We start from the raw sequence: 20616 nt of genomic DNA, 5'->3' as shown, positions 1-20616 counted from the left end.
AAAACTCCACTCAGCTCACAGGTCGTGACGACAACAATGCCGCCCTCACAGTTGAAGCAACTGAAGGCTTCACTCCGGGAAAGTGGGGTCGTTGGACCTCAGCAGTCCAAGAAGCAGAAACGCCAAAATGCGAAGTCTGGTGTTGGTGCGCAGAATCGCAATCAGCGCAATGCCGCTTTGCAAGCAATTCGAGATCGGTTCAACCCTTTTGAGATCCGGCCAACTGCAACTACAAGCAAATTTGAGGCAACAACTCGCGATGTGAAATCTACAAAGGCTACTGGACGCCGTCCGGGTGTCACTAAATCATTGGGAGAGGAGAGGGTGAGCTTTGTTACTACCAGATTGAAAGTTTGCTACGGGATTCTCTAACAGTTTTTCTCTATTAGCGCCGCGCAACTCTTCTGCAAGAAATGAACAGCCGTAACAAAGTCGGCGGTCTTGTCGATCGCCGATTTGGTGAAAACGATCCAACCATGACCCCCGAGGAACGAGCCGCCGAACGATTCGCGAGAGAAAGCCAGAAGAAGATGCGCAAGGAATCAATGTTCAACCTGGAGGAGGATGAAGAGGAATTCCAACTGACACACATGGGTCAATCGTTGACTTTGGATGGTACGACCGTGGACGACTTTGATGGCGGCGATTTGGACGGTGCCGAGTCTGACGAAGAGACGTCGCGCAAACGGAAACGCTTTGGCGAGGACGACGAAGATGCGGAAGACTTTATCGATTTCGGAGAGGATGGCGAGGACAAACCTGAACGCAAGAAGTCCAAGGCCGAAGTTATGAAGGAAGTCATTGCCAAGTCCAAATTTCACAAGGCCGAGCGACAAAAGGCCAAAGAGGATGATGATGATCTTCGAGAAGAATTGGACCAAGAGCTGCCTGACCTCTTCGAGGCCTTGCGTGGCATGAAGGCCCCTGCTAAACCGGAGCCGCCCAAGCAAGATCTCGATACCATGAACCCGGAGCGCGCAGCCATGCTCCGAGAGCCGGAAGGCAAGGATACCGAGAAGGAATACGACCAACGTCTTAAACAATTGACGTTCGATACGCGGTCAAAGCCTACGGATCGCACAAAGACCGAGGAGGAGAAGGTGGAAGAGGAGGCCAAACGGTTGAAGAAGTTGGAGGAGGACCGATTGCGCAGAATGCGCGGAGAGGAGCTCAGCGACGAGGAGGAAGTGGAAAGCGACAAAGACTCTTTCTTCCAGGGTGATGAGGACGAGGAGTCTGAAGTTGACGATGCGGCTGCTTTTGGACTTCACACGACTTCATACGAGCCCCGACCCGAACTCGCTGTTGAGGATGAAGATGACTTCATCATTGACGACGATCTAGTTGAGACGCGGTCAAATGCCAGTCTGTCTTTGGACGGAAGTGACATTGAAGAAGAGGAGATCTCGGACGAGGAATCAGAGGAGGAAGACGAGCTTATCAACGGAATGACGTTACCGACGGCAAACGGTGCTGCTGTATCAACAGCAGTGCAAGTCAACCAGACCGCGGATGGTCAACTTGCGTTTACCTACCCCTGCCCGGGTAATCACGCAGAGTTCCTCGAGGTTACCAAGGATGTGCCTACGCAAGATCTGCCGACTGTCATCCAGCGCATTCGTGCCTTGCACCACCCCCGTCTTCATGCCGACAACAAGACTAAGCTGGGTAGATTCGCTGAAATTCTTGTTGAGCATGTTTCCTACATGGCCAATGAGACCGATGAGCCTTCTTTCGCTATTATCGAGAATATTCTGCGGCACGTCCACTCACTGGCCAAGACTCACCCTATCAACGTTGCCATGGCTTTCCGTGCTCGACTTCGCGAGATATCCGAGGACCGCCCACTCAACCTCCTCCCCGGCGATCTCGTTATCCTGACTGGCGTTTCTACGGTCTTCCCAACATCTGATCACTTCCATGCCGTTACGACTCCCGCGCATCTGTGCCTTGCTCGATTCTTGGGCCAGTGCTCACTCAATAGTACTTCCGACTTTGTGACTGGTGCCTTTGCCACAAGCTTGTGTCTTCAATATCAGGCTATCGCCAAGCGGTACATGCCTGAGTTCATCAACTATACCCTCAATGCTCTTTGCAACTTGGCTCCCATTGAGCTGACGGCTAAGAAACTGTCTTTCCCCATCAGGAAGTCCCAGCAATCAGTTAAGCTCGCGCCAGCCAAGAAGGTCACACCGCGCAAGTTGCAGTTCCGGGATGTTAAAGCCACCCCTTCCGACTCCCAAGCCGAAGAGGATCTCAAGATCTCCCTTGTGACCACGTTTGTCTCCCTCCTTGACACTGCGTCTGATCTGTGGGCCGAGAAGTCCGCCTTCATTGAGATCTTCACCCCCGTCCGTACTGTTCTGAACCACCTCCGTCAATCCTTCAAGAGCAAGGTGTTCTCAGCCGCCCGAGACCCTCTCCAGTCAACTCTGGACAAAGTTGATGCTCATCTCGCGCGTGCCCAACTTGCCCGCCGCCCACTCTTCCTTCACAACCACCGTCCTCTGGCTATCAAGTCTGCCATTCCCAAGTTCGAAGAGAACTTCAACCCAGACAAGCACTACGATCCCGATCGCGAGCGTGCCGAGGCCAACCGCCTCAAGGCCGAGTACAAGCGCGAGAAGAAGGGTGCTATGCGCGAGCTGCGCAAGGATGCCAGCTTCGTTGCCCGCGAGAAGCTGCGCGAGAAGAAGGAGCGCGATGCCGAGTACGAGAAGAAGTACAAGAGACTTATTGCGGAGATTCAGAGCGAGGAAGGTCGTGCGGCCAACGAGTACGAACGAGAGAAGAGGGGACGCCAAGGCAAGCGGTAATTGTGTTGAGCTTGGGGCTTGGCTTTGGTGGTTTAGCTGCAATGTCCGTTTCTTGCGCATATCTTGTTGGATTTTGTACATACCTATATTTGCCCTCTTTTTCTTGGGGCCGGTGCATGGGCGGGAATTAAAAGTCATGTCTATCAAAATCTTGTCCATGATTTGTTCTGTCTCGTTCCGTCAAAGTATGTTCGCATAATCTAGGTCGGTCAATTGTAGATAAACAAGTAGCAGCCAATGAAGTTTTCTTCGTCTGCTGCTCGACAGGCTGTAAACCCGTAGCTATGATATGTACAAGTGATTGGTTGATTCCTCTTCTATATACCTGGTAGAAAACAGCGCTGGAATGCTATCAACTACTCCAAAGAATTAACACCAGCCAATCCAGGCCATCACCTAGCTCGCCGAATAAGAAAGCACTGCGTCACACCATCAGGAGGAAGAGCAAGTCTATCCTCCTCCTCAAACCCGAAACTCTTATAAAAGCTCTCCGCAAACTCATTAGCCTCAACAAAAATATCCAGTCCCTCAGCATCTGCAATCTCACACGCCTTCGCCATAAGCGTCTTCCCCATCCCACGCCCCTGATACGCATCATCAACTCCAAAATGATCAATGCAAAGATGTACACGCCCAAGCATGTATCGCTCGCGGTGCTCGATCATCGCTTTGACCATGGTGTCGACCGCTTCCCTGTCAGCTTCCGGCGGTGGTAAGCAAGACGTCCACCGTCCGGCTCCTTTTTCGTTGGCTGCGTATTTGCGGAGAGAGAGCAGACCCAGAACTGTAGTTGGAGTGTCGGAGAATGAGATTTTGAGAACGTAGTTGTTGGGATCTGCGATGTCTAGGCTGTATTTGTATTCCCACCAGGGCGCGACGGAGGTGGGGAAGATTCGGCGGTGCCATTCTCTTGTTGGGTGGTAGGCTCGGGCGTGGAGGGTGCCGATGGATGGCAGGTCTGGTGCCTGTGCTAGTTCTACCACTGCATGTGACATGGTTGGATTTGAGGGTGCTTGATGAGTTCTTGGTGTGGATGTCATGTAGGCGGAGGTTCTTTGGAAGATTTGGAGAACTATGGTGGTGCGAGTGTGGGAGGCCTTAGCGTTATCAGCCGGTAAGGAGTTAAGTCAAGAGTAGGATATAATCCCAGTATTGGTATTCCAGTCACTCTCCCCCCTCATATGGCCTAGTGGTCTATTGACCTTTGGGTGTGCCCTGGAAAGGGCAAACATATGGGAATGGGTACAGGCCTCCAGTGTTGAGTATAACTCCACGGGATGGTCGGGCACATCCCTAGGCGGGGAGAGTGGGCGGGTGGGCATGCGAGGTGGTGATAGCACCACTTCGCGGATAAAGATCTTTTTATATTTTTTATTTAATTCTTTTATAAATCATTCTTTTAGGGGATCTAGAGCTCTAGATTTATGTAATCTTAAAAATTTAGAGAGGCCTTTGAGGGTAATACGGGCTATAGAAGAATACTATTCATGAGGTGTGAGACCGGTGCTGACTCTGGATGATGTATCTGAGCATCGTGGGAGGGGGATGGAGCATCGCCGTGAAGTATATAAGGAATCGAAAGGTTGCAGGTTCGATTCACGGAGAGGACGCACTATTTATTGTTCAGATCATCTTACATTTCGCGTATGACCGGTTAGATATGGCTCAGAATATCGCGATGCTGTCTCCCATAACATTACTCGGCGGCTATTGAGAGCTTCACTCTACAATCCGTTGACGTTGACAATCTCTTGACGTCGAAATTGCGAGACTCTTGAATAGGGTCAACATACCAGGCCTTTCGTCTATTATGTGGTGAATGCAGATTGTCAGTCGCCAAGTACGCTACTCTCAATGAGCCTCAAGAGCTCAATGTAGCCCTCTCTGTCCACTGTTGCTCTAATTCTCGCCCGATCCACGAGGTACGCCACCCCAGGTTCTTCTCTACTCGAGACAAAAATCTCAGCGCTCCCTGCTGCTCAGCTGGTTGCCTCAAGCAATATCCAACTATATACAGGTTAGAAAGTTCCGAGCTTTCTGTCGAGGGACGGACTTACAGCGTTGAAGCAAATGCGAGGCGATGAAGTAGCTGTTTTGAACACTTTCGTTCGATAATGATAGTCCAATAGCCATTACAAGGTGGCTTGCAACTGTTTTCTATTTTGGATATCAGTGATGGAACATGGTCAAGGAGGTAAGCAGGACGGACCTCTGCGATGAGGCGGGCTCGCGACATTTCATAATCTGTCATTTGTTGCGATGGTGCATCTGATAATGTAAGGAATATTCTAGAGGCGTGGTAATATTGCAACCCAACGACTGTGAAAAAGGGTCGTTAGCTTCACTGTGTGACAAGGAGGGCGTAAGCAAGACTAACCAGCAGGCGGCGACATGATCCATAATTCAGGAAAAGGTTGATCCGCAGACAAATTGGGCGGCTGATATCGCAGTGGCTGCCAACTCCGCGGCATATTGCAATGCCACTCCTCGACACAATCTGCCAGTCGCTGCCAGCTTTTCCGATCAATAGCGTATCCCGGCACGGCGCAACATAGCTGAACAATACGCGCGCAGAAAAAGATAATCGCATTCGCTAGTGCCGCATCATCATCCCGATGGAAGACCGAAGAGCGCTCATAATTCCGCAAATCCAGTTGTATCGGCTCATACTGCGCTATAGACGAATAGATAGCTTGACGCAGGAATTGCCAGCTCACTGCCTCGGCCAATCCCCCCGACGACGCAGACCGAGACATGAGATTGAGGAGGCGGTTGGATCCGAGGAGGTGGCATTTTCTGTCTGTTGTTCTTTCGAGTTCTTCGTAGAACCGGAGGACGACGACGGTGATGAGGAGGTTATCGTCGTAGGTTTCCTCTGGTTGATTTAGGGCGATGATGAGTAATTGTAGGCATTCTCCGTGGAAGCCTGATGCTTCGCAGTCGTCGTTATTTGTCAATATAGCATCGTGCCTGGCAGCGAGGGCTAGGAGAGCTTTTAGAAGCATCGGTTCCTCTAGTGCTCGGCGTGGGACTTCGGTGCTGAAGTGCGACTGGGGGTCACATATATCTGCCTGGTACAGTTAGGACGACCGTTTTTTTGGTTGCTGGCAGAACACTCACTACGGCTGCAATCTTTTGAATATAAGAGCGGATCAAGTATGCCTCTCGCGGGGACGGTGCTGCGACATCACTTGGTTCTTGACTGGTGGAATCGTTCGAGGGTATTTCGGTCGGAATAGATTCAATCAGTTCTGGAAGTGTGAGTTGGCTATCGTCTGGCGCTGAATATGCGAGCTCAAAGCCCCGGTCATTCTCGTCCGGCTCGGGGGTTTCACGTCTAAAGTCGTCGGTCTCTCGCACGAAGGTCACTAGAGCAGCGTTTTGTTACTAGATCATCTTGTCATCGCATTCAAGAAGGGCATACCTGGGCTTGAAACCCCGACCCAGACCTGCTGTTCATCCCAAACGAGATCGAAGCGCGAGGGAGCATCCTCGCATTGCTGCCAGATATGGCGGACAGGCTTGAAATGGAAGCGCGGCTGGAGATGGCATTGCCGGCCTAGACGCGTACAGCGCGAGCACGATGACGCACCGGCGGGTACTACACAGCGGGCGTGACGATGGCGACAGCGAGCACAGCCCTTGGTCACACGCATATCGCGGTGGTCGATGGTCGCTTGGAGGAGGAAATCATGTACAGTGGCGAAGGACTGGGATAGGTTGAGTCAACGTGATAAATTGCCCGAGGGTGTTAGCAGACCCCGCATTCAACTCGAGTAAAGTAGATATAACGGCCAGAGATATTCTGGAATGGCTGGAAAAGACAGAACTCCAATGGTAAGTTCTAATTAGTGATTTTCAATGAAGGTGGTCAAACATCTCTCTATCCAGGGGCATTTCTCATCCCTTATCTCTAATCTCATCTTACGAGATATTCGACTAGAGGCCGATAGGCTACTGCAGTACTGTTGCTAGCTATCTCCTTGATTCTTATCATTCCATCGAGTCAGTAATGCGGGGTAGGCTACCCCACACCCACGAGGCCTTTTAAGAAACCAGCCAGGCTTTATTGCTCTAGACTACTATACGATTGTACCTAGGTATACCTTGCCGTTCATTGAGAATTCTAACATACATTGTTGTCGTCCTGCAATGGAGAGAGTCATTTTCAAGAAGGGTCACGAGGGGCTTTTCCGTTCAGGGGGTTATTCCGATCGACAGTCGCTAATTCCATCTCATTGAAGGCTGACACACCGTCTTACCTTCCACAATGACGATTTAGTTTTGCGCTTTTGCCCAAGCGGTGGGCCAGACAAGTATGGTGCTCGTTAACATAGCAAGGGCAACTGTCCAGTTGCTCACCGGGATCCATCCCAGTAAAGACCCAGGAATAATCAAGTCCAAGCTGTCAATCACCAATCGGTTCAAGAGAGATGCAGTCGAAGAAGACGGTTTCGAGGATGAGGAGGGAGAAGGTTCCTTCTCTTTCTCTTTTTCATTCGTAGAGCCATTCTGAGTACCAGGTGCCACAGGGCCAAGGAAGAGATCCGAGACAGTTCTAGCAATAGCCACACAGATAGCATAGAACCAGAACTTGTAGGCTTCAAGTAAAATGGGTGTGTACCATGAAATCAAAAAGATGTCCATATCATGCAGCTGCGACTTATGTCAATACTGTGTGATCGTCCAGACAGCCGGAAGCTGGGGGTCCTTACCATAGTGGTGCCTTCCACGAGAAGATACATGCCCAAGCAGCTGGACTCAACCAAATCCATCATCGCTGTCCTGTTTCTTACAGGATACCCTGCAGCTAATATGTCTTGCACATTTTGAAAACAGTCAAGAAAACAGAAGAAGCGGAGATAGCGCCTCCCTGCGAGAAGTCTTAGCACTGAAATGCCACTGAAGAGACCAGAAAACTGACCAAGTCCTATCTGTGACGCTGCAATGGAGCATCTCAAAACAGTATCTTTATCAAGTTCTGCCCCGATAAGAACAAGGCTATGGAACAAACGGAGGGTCAAATCCAGGCCAGCTGTGGAGTTGGTGAAATTGGCCAGTTGTTTAGCAACCGATGCCCTTGAACGGGCTTGGACTGACAATTGAGCCATTGGACAAAGCCTCTTATTCGGATGGAGTGGAGTGCCAACAGTCCTTTCAATGCATTGGGCTGCCAGTCTCCCTTAAACAAATATCACGAACAGGGACTTGAGTGGCGCTATTCCTTTACATAGACTACGAATCATGAATGATGATCCGTGAACCACAGCGCTGGAACGCATGCTTTCCGCGCGAAAGCTAATACCCGAAATACGATATCTGACCCTATCTGACGCCCTCGTTTTGTGGTCGTGGTGGCGGCGCCACGCTCGGGCCAAAGTGCGGGGATCTTCGAGACGCAGGAGGAAGACTGAATCAGGAAACTTGCTCCTACGCCGTGCATCAAGTTAATAACTCGGCCATTTCTATCCAATGTTCAATCTTTATCAGCGTGTTATTTTCATCTTCACTGTTTCTATATTCTCTCCATCTTCTTTCACGACCTGAATCCCCTTTGATCTTCTGTCTTCGGGCACTCCAACTATCATGGAGCCCGGCACACACTCTCCTGAGGTGGGTGAGCGCAAGGACCCCCTCGGGCCAACGAAAGACCTCGGTCAAAGCTTTGATGAAAAGCGCGACAACGAGGAGGCCTTGACCTCTGAGCTCATCTCCGCTGGTTCGGAGAACCTTCAACGAAAATTAGGTGGAAAGGAAATTCAGCTGCTGGCAGTGGGTGGTGCGATTGGAACATGTTAGTAAAATGCTATCTGTCGAAAAAGAATAAAAGAATGGGCTAACTTTGTCTACTTTATCTTAAAGCTCTGTTTGTACAGATGGGTGCAAGTCTACCAAAGGGCGGTCCTGCAGGTCTTTTCCTGGGCTTTGTTGTTTATGGAACTGTCATCTGGTGTGTTAACCAATGCTTTGGTGAGGCCTCCTCAGCTCCTATTCTCTAGAAGCGACGTATACTAATAAGGCCATTGTGTATAGCCGAAATGGTTACTTATCTCCCGATTGCCTCTCCCTTTATCCGGTTGGGTGGATTCTGGGTTGATGATGCTTGGGGTTTTGCGATGGGCTGGAACTACTTCTTCCTGATGGGTAAGTGCCAGCTCTTGTGTCCACCATATTTGACCATTTTGACTGAATTCCCTATGATAAGCCTTCGCCATTCCATATGAGATTACGGCAATCAATGTCCTTCTTACCTACTGGACGGACAAGGTCCCGATAGTTGCGGTCGTGATGGTTTGCTTAGTGATATATGCGTATGTCACCAATCTACATACCAATGGAATGAGAATCAAACTAATCTGGTCAATTAGTGGTCTCAACGGGCTTGCAGTCCGGTACTTTGGAACTGCCGAGTTTTATTTGGCCATGTTCAAGGTCTTCCTCATGCTGGGACTCATCTGCTATACTTTCGTTACCATGGTTGGTGGCAATCCAGACCACTGGGCCTATGGTTTTACGTATTGGAAGAATCCAGTAAGTCGAAGCCAGCATAACGTGTTCATACTATCTAGCTAATTATCGTGCTTTAAGGGTGCATTTGTCGAGTACCTTGCTCCTGGCAACACTGGACGCTTCCTGGGATTTCTTTCTTGCATTATTCAGGCCTCTTTCACGTGAGTATCCCCTCTCTATCTCGCTTTCATCATGGCGTGACTAATTATATCATACAGTATGGTCGGTCCCGAGTTCATCTCCATGACAGCTGGCGAAGCAGAGAATCCGCGTAAATTGATGCACCGAGCTTTCTCATCTTTCGTCTGGCGTCTCCTCCTTTTCTTCCTTGGCGGCGCTCTCTGCGTCGGGATTGTCATTCCTTATAATGATGAGCTCTTGCTCAAATATATTGACGGAACCGAAGGTGGCACCGGCGCAGCGTAAGCTCTCCCATCCTATAATCCCCCTGAACACAGAGCTCATCCATGTTATAGCTCCCCCTACGTCATTTCAATGGTCAAATTTGGAATCAAGGGTCTTCCCTCCCTAGTCAATGCTCTTATCATGACGTCCGTCCTTTCTTGTGGAAATAACGTTGTTTACTCGTCGATTCGCACACTCCATGGCCTGGCAGCAGACGGCAAGGCACCCGCAATCTTTGCAAAATGCAACAAATTCGGTATCCCGGTCTACTCGGTCATCGCAGCGCTTGCCTTCTGCCTTCTTTCTTTGCTGCAACTTGGCAATGCCTCCGCCACCGTCCTCAACTGGCTAGTGGGAATTTGCACTGCATCATATATGATCAACTATTTTGCTACGGTCGTGACATACCTGCACTTCTACGCTGCTCTCAAACGCCAGGGTATTGACCGAAGGACTTTGCCGTATCGAGGATACCTCCAGCCCTATGCGGCATACTATGCCGCGGTGATGACATTCATTGTGGCTTTGATTCTTGGGTACACCGTGTTCATTAATGGTCACTGGGACACCCCGACTTTCTGTACGTCTTACCTGATGATTGGGTTCTTTATCGTGGCATATGCGTTTTGGAAGCTCTTTAAGCGGACACATTATGTTCGGCCAGGGCAGGCAGATCTTCAGCTTGGAGGTATCAAGGCCCAGATTGACCTCTATGAGGAGTTGTATGAGCCGCCTAAGAGAGGCAAGGTCTCGGGTTGGCTCAACAAGTGGTTCGAGTAGTCTGAGTGTTATTCTTTGGGATACAGTTTGGATTGGGTGGTTATCTCTGTTTATAGGTCACTTTTGTACAACTCTTGTTGTTCCGTTACAATAACGAAATCATTTGATTGAACTGCCAGACTTTCATGTGTGGAAAGTTCTTACTTGTGTTGAAAGGCGCATATTGTAATGAAAACGTAGATGGGACCTATAGAATTTGCTAAAGAAGCGGCCTGACATGTACTCTGTAATGATAGTTTGATGTTCTAGCGGAGAGTTAAGTAGTTAGGCCGTTTCTCCAATCTTTTCCATCATGAACAGCAAGTCTTATGGATGACATGCACTTCATAGTTCGCACCTTCACTAGCCCACAACATCATCAGCATTCAAAATCAAACTCGCGAAAAACAGCGGCTCTCGCACGAATTCATCAGCTCGAATAAATTCATCAGTCGTATGTGCCCGATTGAGGTTTTCCACCAAATTCACAGGCGTGAACCTGTAAATGTTCTTTGTCAAGGCCCAAAAGAACTTAGTGTCGGTGTTGGCCGGCATCAAATAGGGTGTGACAATAAGCTCATCGTCCGTACCCAGTGGCTTGAGAACATTTTTGATGGTTCCAGACAAGATGCGATAGGCCTCCGCATCGACAGGGGAAACAGGCGCTGGTTCTAAGGCGTCAACTCCAATCATGCATATTTTCCGTTTTTCTTCAGAGCTGCACGGCAAATGAAACCCTGAAAATGCCAGGGTGTGCTTTTTGGCAATTGCCCCGACAAGGGCCTCGTAGTGCGCCTCAACCTCAGCAATAGAGGTTTCCACGGCCAGGCGCAGGTTGATCATCGTAGACGCTGTTTCCGGGATGGCATTGATTTTGACACCACCGTTGATCTTTCCGACAGACTGGCTTGTTTTGAAGTAATATCTCATATCATCCAGTGAATTTGCGAGGTGCTCCTGACTGGTGCTATCGTTTTGGGCGACCATGCCTAACTCGCGGCGAACTGCCATGGGGAAGCTCGAATCGGGAGCATGGATGGCACCACACTCTAGGAAGCGAAACATCGGATTCTTCGGCGTGACCTTTCCTGGGAATGGGTTGCTCTCAATCGCGACCACGATTTCCGATAGGATACCGATGACATTATGGTCTGGTGGGTTGCTTGCATGGCCACCCATCGATGAGACATTTATCGCGATGTCCAGATAGCCCTTCTCTGCGACGCTGACCATGGCAAAGGATTGTTCAAATTCCCTTTGGATGCCTGTAGAACCCTCATCCATGATCAGATAAATCCCGTCGTCCCCATATTGCTTGTGAAGGAAATCCGAAATAGGTCTCCCACAATTCTCGCCACTAATCTCTTCGTCGCAGCCAAATGCCAAAATGACTGTTCTTTTCGGTTTGAACCCACTCTTGATCAATAGGTCCAAGCTCTCAATGATGGATATCAGGTAGCCTTTGTCGTCGGTCGCGCCGCGACCCCAAATAATCTCTCCATCATAGTGGCCGTCGTACGGTGGATGAGTCCAATCGTTGACGTTTTCTGCAAGCACTGGTACGACGTCTTGATGCGCGAGCATGAGAATTGGCTTGGCCTCTGAGGGTGAAATGCTGCCTTCCCACGTTAGGATCAACCCATGTGTATTGGCGTGATCCAGCTTCACGTTCTGAAATACCGTGGGATACTTGGCTTTGATGTAGTGCTCGACTTGGAAAAATATGTTCCATCGGTCGTCTTCGCCAATGGGGCCCAGGTCATCATAGCTTTCGGATGGAATGCGAATGATCCCAGAGAGCTTGTTGATGATTTCTCGGCTGTATTCAACGGAGTCGACTTTCTCACGAACATACTGGTCGACTTGCTTGTTCCTTGGAGATAGCTTCTGTACTTGCTGGCATATCCCGCTATTCGCTCCAGGGTTGTAAATGTCCAACCCGGGTGGGCTAGAGGACCAGGTTTGGTAGTTGTTGAATGCGATCAAAGCCGAGACAAGGCCAATTACGAGTGCACCGTGCATGAACCACGAGCTAGTTGACCTCTTATCTCGCCGAGGATTGATGTGTTCTGTCATTGTGAGAGGCGTGATAAGTCAAAGGTAAATTTTGGGTGAGGTAGGAGCGTGATAGGGTGGGAGCGTCTCGGACTTTGTGCACGATATATTTCGTCGCGTGGTCTAGGCTCCCAAAACCCGCGATTAGATTTTGTGTGTCAACCATTACTTTACTGCATATCTTTCTAACTGATTTTGTATCGCTCATGTTATTCTGGTATCTACCTAGCATAGCAAGTCTATCGGGCTCAACGCCCTGATGACATGTTCTCGTTTGCGGGGCAAAGGAAGCTAAATTCATGTGGCGATGTAACCACTAGAGGCGGAAACTGATAAGAATTGAGTTTATTGCCTATCCTAGTGTCTTACAGCGCGTAATAAACTGGAAAGGTATCTTACTCCGCCCTATGGACTATGTAGGAGTTTTACTCCGCTTGATGACCAAGGTCAGCAAAACATTCTACCTTGCACCCCTCGCACGGATTAGCTATCAGTACCAAGCCAAACGCTCGCGGAAAGCCTACTTTGTTCCCCGTCATACTCGAAAATAGGCCCTCTAAACAGTGTCATTAATAGGTCAAATTCGCAGCATTCTACTGAGACACCCCGTGGAACGTCCTGCTCCCTGCTTTTACCAACCGCTGAAAGCTCTACTATTCTTAAAGGACACATTGAGGTCAAAGAACCAGTATTTCAAATCGAGCTCATACATGGATATTCCTGACAACTGCGATATACCACCACAAACCACCAAGATGTTGAACCCCAAAGCATCGCCGGCCGCCAACGAATTCCGAAGCGACACCTTTACCACTCCAACACCATCCATGTTGGCAGCTATGACGACCGCATCGTTCGGAGATGACGTGTACCAAGAAGATCCCACCACCATCAAATTTCAAAAAGAAATCGCACGATTGACGGGAATGGAAGACGCCCTGTTCATGCTCTCTGGAACCATGGGCAACCAGATCGGAGTCCGCGTTCACCTCAACCAACCTCCACACTCGGTGCTGTGCGACTACCGCGCGCACGTCTACGCCGAGGAAGGGTCTGGGTTGGCGGTCTTATCTCAAGCCATGGTGACGCCCGTACATCCAGCCAATGGTCTATTCTTGACTTTGGACGATGTTAAGAAGTGGACCGTTCTGGGAGATGATATTCATACGGCGCCGACGAAAGTGATCAGCCTCGAGGTGACCATAGGTGGAGTGGTAACTCCTATTGAAGAGATCAAGAGGATCTCAGAGTTTGCGCATGCCCACGATATCAAGGTTCATTGTGACGGGGCTCGCCTGTGGAATGCATCAGCAGCTACTGGTCACTCTTTGGCTGATTACTGTCAGCATTTTGACACTGTGTCCATGTGTGTTTCCAAGGGTCTCGGGGCACCAATTGGTGGAGTTCTTGCTAGCACCGAGCACAATATCAAGCGGGCTAGGTGGCTGAGAAAGCAGATGGGGGGCGGCATTCGACAGGCGGGTGTTTTGACGGCTCCAGCCTTGGTTGCTCTAGAGGAGGTCTGGCCTACAATGCAAGAGACGCATGAAAAGACGAAGAAACTGGAGAAAGATCTGGAGGCGTTGGGTGTTGTGCCTCAAATCCCGGTTGATACGAATTTCTTTTTCATCGACGCGAAGAGGTCAACCGTGGATATGGGGATTCTGCTGGAGCAATGTGAAAACTTCAATGTAAAGCTTATGGATGAGCGGATTGCTTTGCATCATCAGATCAGCGACGAGGCAATTGAGAATCTCAAAGCTGCCATTGCTGAAACTGTGAGGTTAACCAAAGCTTTACCCCCAGACCATATCCCCAAGGTTCCGTCGGGTGGATATGGGAGTACCTCGAAGATGAATGAATATAGTTAGTTAGCGAGTCTCGAGGCTCTGAACCCTGTTTATGAACAGAGTTTCAATGACCAGAATATTTTTGCAATTGAAAAATTCTCTTTATGAGGCTTTTAGAGTTGACTTCTGGTTTCTGGATATTTCCCACAGATCGAGGTAATCAGATGAAAATGGTATAAGTTTGTTTTTTCCATGAGACGGAATCATTTTAACATCTTCTGCAGATACAAGCGTTAATTTCCAGATGATGGTTCATATTAGGCGAGTACGCTGTGCTAGCAAAACAAGGTGCCACGTTACAATTTAACAAGCATTTACTAGAATTAGGCATGTATGACTTTATCACCAAATATACAAGATGGCCCACGAAAACATACTGAAAAATCACAGCTGCGATGAAACTAGAGACCAAATCAAAAATCAAATTGTAAAGGAAAGATCTAACGAGACCAAACAGGCCTCGCTTGGCCGACAAATCTAAGCACTCCGAGTCGGGTCTCCCAGCGCAGCTGCGGGCTTATAGTCACTGAAATCGTACTCAACGTCATAGTCCTCCTCATCAACATCCCCATCGCTGAGCTCGACATCTTGCAGGTTCTCCCCATCATCGATCTCCTCATTGGTGAACCCGTAGTCCTCTTTTCGAATCTTCTTCCAAGCCGCAATAGTCTGTCTCCGTGTAAGACAGAAAGGCAGCTTGGACAACGCAACACATCCATCCTGAGTAACTTCCACAGTCTGACCGATCGAACTGGCAGTATCAGTGGCCTTATCCATCAGGATGATATGGATAAAGAACACCATTCCCGGCTGCGCCACCACATTCTGGCCGCGCACAAACATGGGGAAATCCATCCAGGTAGGGGAAAAAGTCGCACCCAAGCTATAGCCACAGCTGTTGAAGCGTTGGTCCCGGAAGCCGTTCTCGTCCGCAACACGAGCATAAGCCTCGAACACGTCGCCAATTTCTCGGCCTGGTTTGAGGGCCGCCATAGCTGCTTCCATTTGAAGTATATTGACCCGGTGCATATCTCGCGCTAGCTTGGTGATGCCACCAATGGGAATCGTGCGCATCAGACACGCATGATAGTGCTTGTATGCTGCGGCGTGCTCGAGGGTGAGCTGTCGATCGATCTTATCTTTGCCCGTCGAATAGCGAGTGAGAACGGCCTTGTTGCCCGAGACGAGGATGTTCTCATTAGCAGGATCATCCCCGCCGCCCTCGTAGACTGTGCCTACAATCTCCCGCCACAGATCGCCTTCGTAGGCCCCAGGTTTTGCCAGCTTGAGGGTACGGATGAGGGCAAAATCGGCGAGATAAGCGGCCTTTCGAACCTTGCGCATTTCGGCTTCTGATTTGACAATGCGAAGCTCCCGGGTGAACAGATCGCTGTGGTCGACCAACGTGCAAAGACCGTTCACAGCTTCTTCCAGTGCCTTTCCCAAACGATGTGTCAAGGAACAGGAGTCAGGCTCATAGCCGATTCGCTTGGATGGTGAGTTGATTCCGAATTGCTGCAGGACTTTGGGCACTAGGGACACGGGGTTGCTTCCGGCGTCGTCAGATCGGATGAGGATATCCTTCTGATCCAAAATGGAGGTGTAGAGAGCCTGGCGCAAATCCGGGATTCGAGTGATCAACCGCATGGAGCCATCCTTGTGGAAGTACATAGCTTGAAAGAAGACATAGCCAAAGGTATCGAAGCCGGTCAAGTAGTAGAGTGACTCTTGTTTTGTCATGAGGAAGCCATCGAGATTCTCCCGCTCCATGAGCTGCAAAGCTCGCTGTTGACGGTCTTTGAACTCATTTTCTGAGAAGTAGAGGGCTTTCTTGAAGGGTTGGGCTTTCTTGACCTGTGCCATCTTTGTCTGAGGGTGGTGGGAAGAAGATTATTGAGCTGTTTGTGTATTCCAAGGGCACAAGAGCATGATAGCTCTTATACCCAATCTGCTACCCCTCATGTTGAGCATATTGAATCAGCATGGGAAGATATTCCGCTCGTCCAAATTAGGAGTATTGCTCCGCGCTTTTTCATGATTGCAGCCCTGTCATGTGGAAAACACCCCTCAGCGGGGCCAAAGCTTAAAAACAAACCCCTGTAATCCTGATTGATAGCGAGCCAGACTTTTCCGAGGGAAACATTCTGATATACCAAATTCAGGAACTTAGCCCTCTTTTCCTCCTGGATTTATCTATCATGCAGCGATAAAAGAAAGCAACCTCTGGTCATGTGTGTCAGAACTGGCTGGGTGGAGATCCAAACCACAAGAATGAACAATCAGCTCAAGATCGCGAGTCTTTTAGAATACCCCGTCTTGTCTTCTGACAACTGGCCATACCGTGACCCGTTATCGCCATGGAAAGCGGCAATCGGGTTGACTTTCTCAATCTAACATTCTCGGAACCTCCAGCAACAGTCCCAGTCCCAGAGACAAAGCTATTTTCACTGACTCGGCCAGGACATAGTTCTGAGGAGGTCGAGCTTGTGGCTCGCAAGGATACAGTGAATCAATGTCCTCATGATCAACGGTCCAAGTCCGCTCGCCGACTCGATTCAGCCTAACGCCCAAGACTACAGATGGTATCGAGCGGGGTCCACAGACAACGTCCAGGACTCAGGTCTCCTGAGACGCTTGCATTTCTGCCCCTAGGACAATCTTATGTGAATGTTCCTCGGGGAATCTGAAAGCGTGGTGAATGTGACTGGTCATGTGGCACACGGGCAGATCTTGAATGGTGTTCAGGGTTCACAAGTCGTCAGCCACGTTGCACTCGCTTGATCATATTTGGCTGCTGGCCGGAGCAATACGTGAAACAAAACCAACTTGTCTTTCATGTCGCCCTATTCTCAGAAGACTCCGATATTCAACCACCCCAGTACGAGAAATACCACTTGCACTGTGCGACCGCAATCGTCGTACCAAATTTTGATTTAACACTGCGGCTTAAATGTTGTGATGAATTCGCGTACAGATACATAGCTCGCCTTCTAATCATGACTATGACCACATTTTCAACCTCTATGCCGACCAGTCCTTCTCCAGCACAGCGACAACTAATCTGAAGTGGCCAACACTGATCATTAGATCCGTCTTGGCAGGGCGAGGCGCAAGGCGTACTAGAGACGGGGTGTTCGCTTAGTTGTACCAAAATGAGGCTTAGTTGACATGGCACGCTAAAACAAACCACGATATCGCGACATAAGAGAGACCATTCCCAGCTTCATTATTTGAATCAACTTCGGAAATTTATCAGAATGGCAACAAAATCAAAACCCGAAGAAGACCAACCGGTCGAAAACATCATCATCGCAGCCGATCATGGCCGACTGGACCTCGTCACGACGCTGCTAGAAAGCGGAGCAGATCCGAATACCGTAGACGAGGTCGGAACCTCGGCTCTCCACAATGCAGCGAAAAGGGGCCATTGGCATATTGCCCGTCTTTTACTTGAAAAGAATGCATCGCCGAGTATTCAGGATGGCAATGATGCTATTCCACTGCACCTTGCTATCAGGGCGGGACATAAGCAGATTGTCCGGGTACTGCTTGATTACGATCCTTCGACTTGTAATTTCAAGGAGAATGGGAGAAATGAACCGCTTTACATCGCTGCTGTGTTTGGTCATGCGGATATAGTGCAGAACCTGCTGGATTGTGGTGCTACAACGCTCGCGCCGTCGGGGGATGAGACGGCTCTGCACCTAGCAGCTAGGAAGGGACATCATGATGTCTGTGATATTCTGCTGAAGCATGACAATGGGTTGACGCGGAGTTTATGAGAGCGGATGAGTGGGCCTAGTTTACAGGTCCATGCAAAGGATTACACGGGGAACACGCCTTTTGCGTACGCAGTGGAAAAGGGCCATGAGCGGGCCGTGGATGTGTTTTTGCGCCATTATCCCGAGCTGGGGAAAACGTGCAATGGCCATAAGAATTTGCTTTTCCATCGGGCAATTGAGATGCGGAAGGTCGAGATGGTTCGGATCTTCTCGAGTCATGGTACGGACGTGGAGATGAAAGACAGTTCTGGGCAGAGGGCGCTTCACAGGGCGGTTGGCACGGAGAATACAGAGCTGATTCAGCTTATACTTGAGTATGGCCCTGTCATTGATGCGAAGGAGAATTATGGTTTTACTCCCTCGCAGACGACGAGGGATCCGAAGATCAGAATGTTATTGCGCAACCATGCGAACACGCATGCCAAGGGTCCGTCACTGCCCGTGGCACCCACGACTGCAGCCCCGCCTCCTGAATATAAGGCGTGATGTGATCCATTACATGAGTTAATATACTTTGGAGGATGATGTAAATAATGAAGGCAAATGTATAGAAATGGAAGACATTTCCAACCATGTACTATGAAGTGCATCCAGGTCTAGCCATATACCAAGCCAAACCAACCTTATGTTAACAGCAAATATTCACAAGCCCCGTCAAGTTCACCACCAACTACTGCCTCAAGCTCTCCCCAATACCGACCAGATATTTACACCGATCCCGCTGCGCCTGCGGCTCACTCTCCATGCTCGTCTCATTCGTCCGAATGAAAATCCTGCGGAAAGCATCATCCCCCTCCCCCCAAGTCTTCCACTCCGGACTCCCAGGATACCGATATTTATTCGGATCTAACGCCCTCACAAAACTCGTCCAATACCCCTGCATGACAGGCACAATATTTGCATTGATATTCCAATACGATTCCGGCGGTACCCCGCTAACATACTGCGGCCCCCAGATCGCGTTCACCTCCACCGTGTGCGAGACGCCCGTGCCGTTGCCTTCGGACCATGGGTCTAGCACGGCGTAGTGGTAGTTCCAGCTGTGGATGTTGGCTGCGGCGTAGACGGAGGACATGTCGATGCCTGGACAGATGTAACGTATTTCACCGTAAGCGTTGCTTGCGGGACGCCAGTAGGGTTGTGCGTTTGGGAAATTGCGGGTCTGGTCCTCGGTGAGATACATGCTGTTTATTTCGGATAGTTGGGCTTTGGTGATGGTTGGGAACTGGTCTTTGATGAAGTTGTCTGCGTCGGAGACACTGGCGGTACTCTTTGGAACGAAAATGGTGCCTTCGTTTGTGTCGTCGCCGAATATCACGGGTACTTTGATGAATTTCCCTTCGTGGAAGAGTTTGTAGGTGTGATCTTGCACGAGATCTTCATCAACGGTTGGACCGTATAAGTACAATGGATTTCCTGGGGCTCCTGGGTACGGGGTTGGAATGTTTTGTGCTTGGAGGGCAGCAATGTCTAGGTTACGTAGACAGGCGAAGGAGTTGCTGCTTGTGTCACAGCCTGTACGGGTGGCTAGTCTGTCGTATGCGAATTGGCTCTCGGAGATGTTGAGCATATTTGCGAAGCTTTGAGATTCGGCGGCAGCGCCGACGAAGAGCTTATCGTTTCGCCCGCCATATGCAGAGAGCAAGAGTGTTACGGATGCGCCGCCTGCACTGTCGCCGCCGATGACGACGTGGTCAGGATCGCCGCCAAACTAGAGATACATGTCAGTTATATCCACCCAAGATAGTGGGATGTAGGAAAGTACGACTTACCTTGCTGATATGATTTTGCACCCACTGGAGAGCCTTGATTTGATCTTTCAACCCATTGTTCAAGCTAGCCTTCTGCTCAACTTCCTCACCAGCAAGAAAACCGTATGGTCCAACACGGTAATTGAAGGTGACGACCACGATATTCAACTCCGAGGCCTCGACCAAGCCCGTACCGTTGTAATTCTGATTAGACAAAGACGCAAATCCCCCGCCCTGAATGAAAAAGTACACTGGAAGTTTCTTATTTGACTCCAGTGCGTCAGTGGGGGCGTAAACATCTAAGAATAGGCAGTCCTCCGAGGTACCACCAGGCACAGCTGCGTTTAGACTGCTGGCGACGGGAATACAAACAGCACCATGCTAGGCAGAGAGTTAGCGATGGAGAACCAGACAGAATTGGCAGATCATGTGAGGTTTTAATTCAGGGAGATCATACTTGGGCTGCCTGTTGAACTCCCTTTTGCGAGAGGGGATCCTGGGGTGCTTCAAAGCGCAGCTCATTTAGTGGAGGAGCAGCATAGCGCATCCCAAGCCACTGTGAGACACCATTGGCAAGTGAACGACCTTCATAGCTCGTATATCCCAGATCAACGATGGGAGACTTGGCAGCGGCCAGGGACAGGAGGAAGAAGATGTAAAATTTCGCCATATCCGACCATGATGGACG

The 20616-nt window shown here is 49.7% G+C and overlaps 10 protein-coding genes across 10 annotated transcripts; 4 read left to right on the top strand and 6 right to left on the bottom strand.

The window, feature by feature from the left end:
- Positions 1-36: 36 nt before the first annotated feature.
- N7458_006193 (snoRNA-binding rRNA-processing protein NOP14) lies at positions 37-2816 on the top strand (the record flags this gene model as incomplete). Its single annotated transcript, XM_056909575.1, has 2 exons — positions 37-324; positions 390-2816. The coding sequence occupies 2 exons, from the start codon at positions 37-39 to the stop codon at positions 2814-2816; spliced, it is 2715 nt and encodes a 904-aa protein (XP_056765279.1).
- A 392-nt stretch (positions 2817-3208) lies between these two features.
- Positions 3209-3811, bottom strand: N7458_006192 (GNAT family N-acetyltransferase; the record flags this gene model as incomplete). Its single annotated transcript, XM_056909574.1, has 1 exon — positions 3209-3811. The coding sequence occupies one exon, from the start codon at positions 3809-3811 to the stop codon at positions 3209-3211; it is 603 nt and encodes a 200-aa protein (XP_056765278.1).
- Positions 3812-4677: 866 nt separating this feature from the next.
- Positions 4678-6472, bottom strand: N7458_006191 (Zn(II)2Cys6 transcription factor domain-containing protein; the record flags this gene model as incomplete). Its single annotated transcript, XM_056909573.1, has 6 exons — positions 4678-4823; positions 4874-4973; positions 5026-5135; positions 5194-5887; positions 5937-6184; positions 6241-6472. 6 exons carry the CDS (start codon positions 6470-6472, stop codon positions 4678-4680), a joined length of 1530 nt encoding a protein of 509 aa, XP_056765277.1.
- A 622-nt stretch (positions 6473-7094) lies between these two features.
- Positions 7095-7591, bottom strand: N7458_006190 (uncharacterized protein; the record flags this gene model as incomplete). The annotated part of the gene is made up of 2 exons (XM_056909572.1): positions 7095-7472; positions 7532-7591. The coding sequence occupies 2 exons, from the start codon at positions 7589-7591 to the stop codon at positions 7095-7097; spliced, it is 438 nt and encodes a 145-aa protein (XP_056765276.1).
- Positions 7592-8402: 811 nt separating this feature from the next.
- Positions 8403-10511, top strand: N7458_006189 (uncharacterized protein; the record flags this gene model as incomplete). Its single annotated transcript, XM_056909571.1, has 8 exons — positions 8403-8610; positions 8679-8786; positions 8850-8960; positions 9022-9127; positions 9185-9347; positions 9405-9487; positions 9545-9748; positions 9803-10511. 8 exons carry the CDS (start codon positions 8403-8405, stop codon positions 10509-10511), a joined length of 1692 nt encoding a protein of 563 aa, XP_056765275.1.
- Positions 10512-10853: 342 nt separating this feature from the next.
- N7458_006188 (M20 family metallopeptidase) lies at positions 10854-12566 on the bottom strand (the record flags this gene model as incomplete). The annotated part of the gene is made up of 1 exon (XM_056909570.1): positions 10854-12566. One exon carries the CDS (start codon positions 12564-12566, stop codon positions 10854-10856), a length of 1713 nt encoding a protein of 570 aa, XP_056765274.1.
- Positions 12567-13300: 734 nt separating this feature from the next.
- N7458_006187 (threonine aldolase family protein) lies at positions 13301-14416 on the top strand (the record flags this gene model as incomplete). The annotated part of the gene is made up of 1 exon (XM_056909569.1): positions 13301-14416. The coding sequence occupies one exon, from the start codon at positions 13301-13303 to the stop codon at positions 14414-14416; it is 1116 nt and encodes a 371-aa protein (XP_056765273.1).
- Positions 14417-14872: 456 nt separating this feature from the next.
- On the bottom strand, positions 14873-16258 carry N7458_006186 (M24 family metallopeptidase; the record flags this gene model as incomplete). The annotated part of the gene is made up of 1 exon (XM_056909568.1): positions 14873-16258. One exon carries the CDS (start codon positions 16256-16258, stop codon positions 14873-14875), a length of 1386 nt encoding a protein of 461 aa, XP_056765272.1.
- Positions 16259-17652: 1394 nt separating this feature from the next.
- On the top strand, positions 17653-18663 carry N7458_006185 (ankyrin repeat domain-containing protein; the record flags this gene model as incomplete). The annotated part of the gene is made up of 2 exons (XM_056909567.1): positions 17653-18126; positions 18205-18663. The coding sequence occupies 2 exons, from the start codon at positions 17653-17655 to the stop codon at positions 18661-18663; spliced, it is 933 nt and encodes a 310-aa protein (XP_056765271.1).
- A 184-nt stretch (positions 18664-18847) lies between these two features.
- On the bottom strand, positions 18848-20598 carry N7458_006184 (uncharacterized protein; the record flags this gene model as incomplete). The annotated part of the gene is made up of 3 exons (XM_056909566.1): positions 18848-19888; positions 19950-20309; positions 20386-20598. 3 exons carry the CDS (start codon positions 20596-20598, stop codon positions 18848-18850), a joined length of 1614 nt encoding a protein of 537 aa, XP_056765270.1.
- Between the last annotated feature and the right edge of the window lie 18 nt (positions 20599-20616).

Source organism: Penicillium daleae, assembly GCF_028827525.1.
Source record: "Penicillium daleae strain IBT 16125 chromosome Unknown utg000006l_segment0_segment0, whole genome shotgun sequence".
NCBI lineage: Eukaryota > Fungi > Ascomycota > Eurotiomycetes > Eurotiales > Aspergillaceae > Penicillium > Penicillium daleae.
This window is presented reverse-complemented; position numbering and strand designations above follow the sequence as displayed.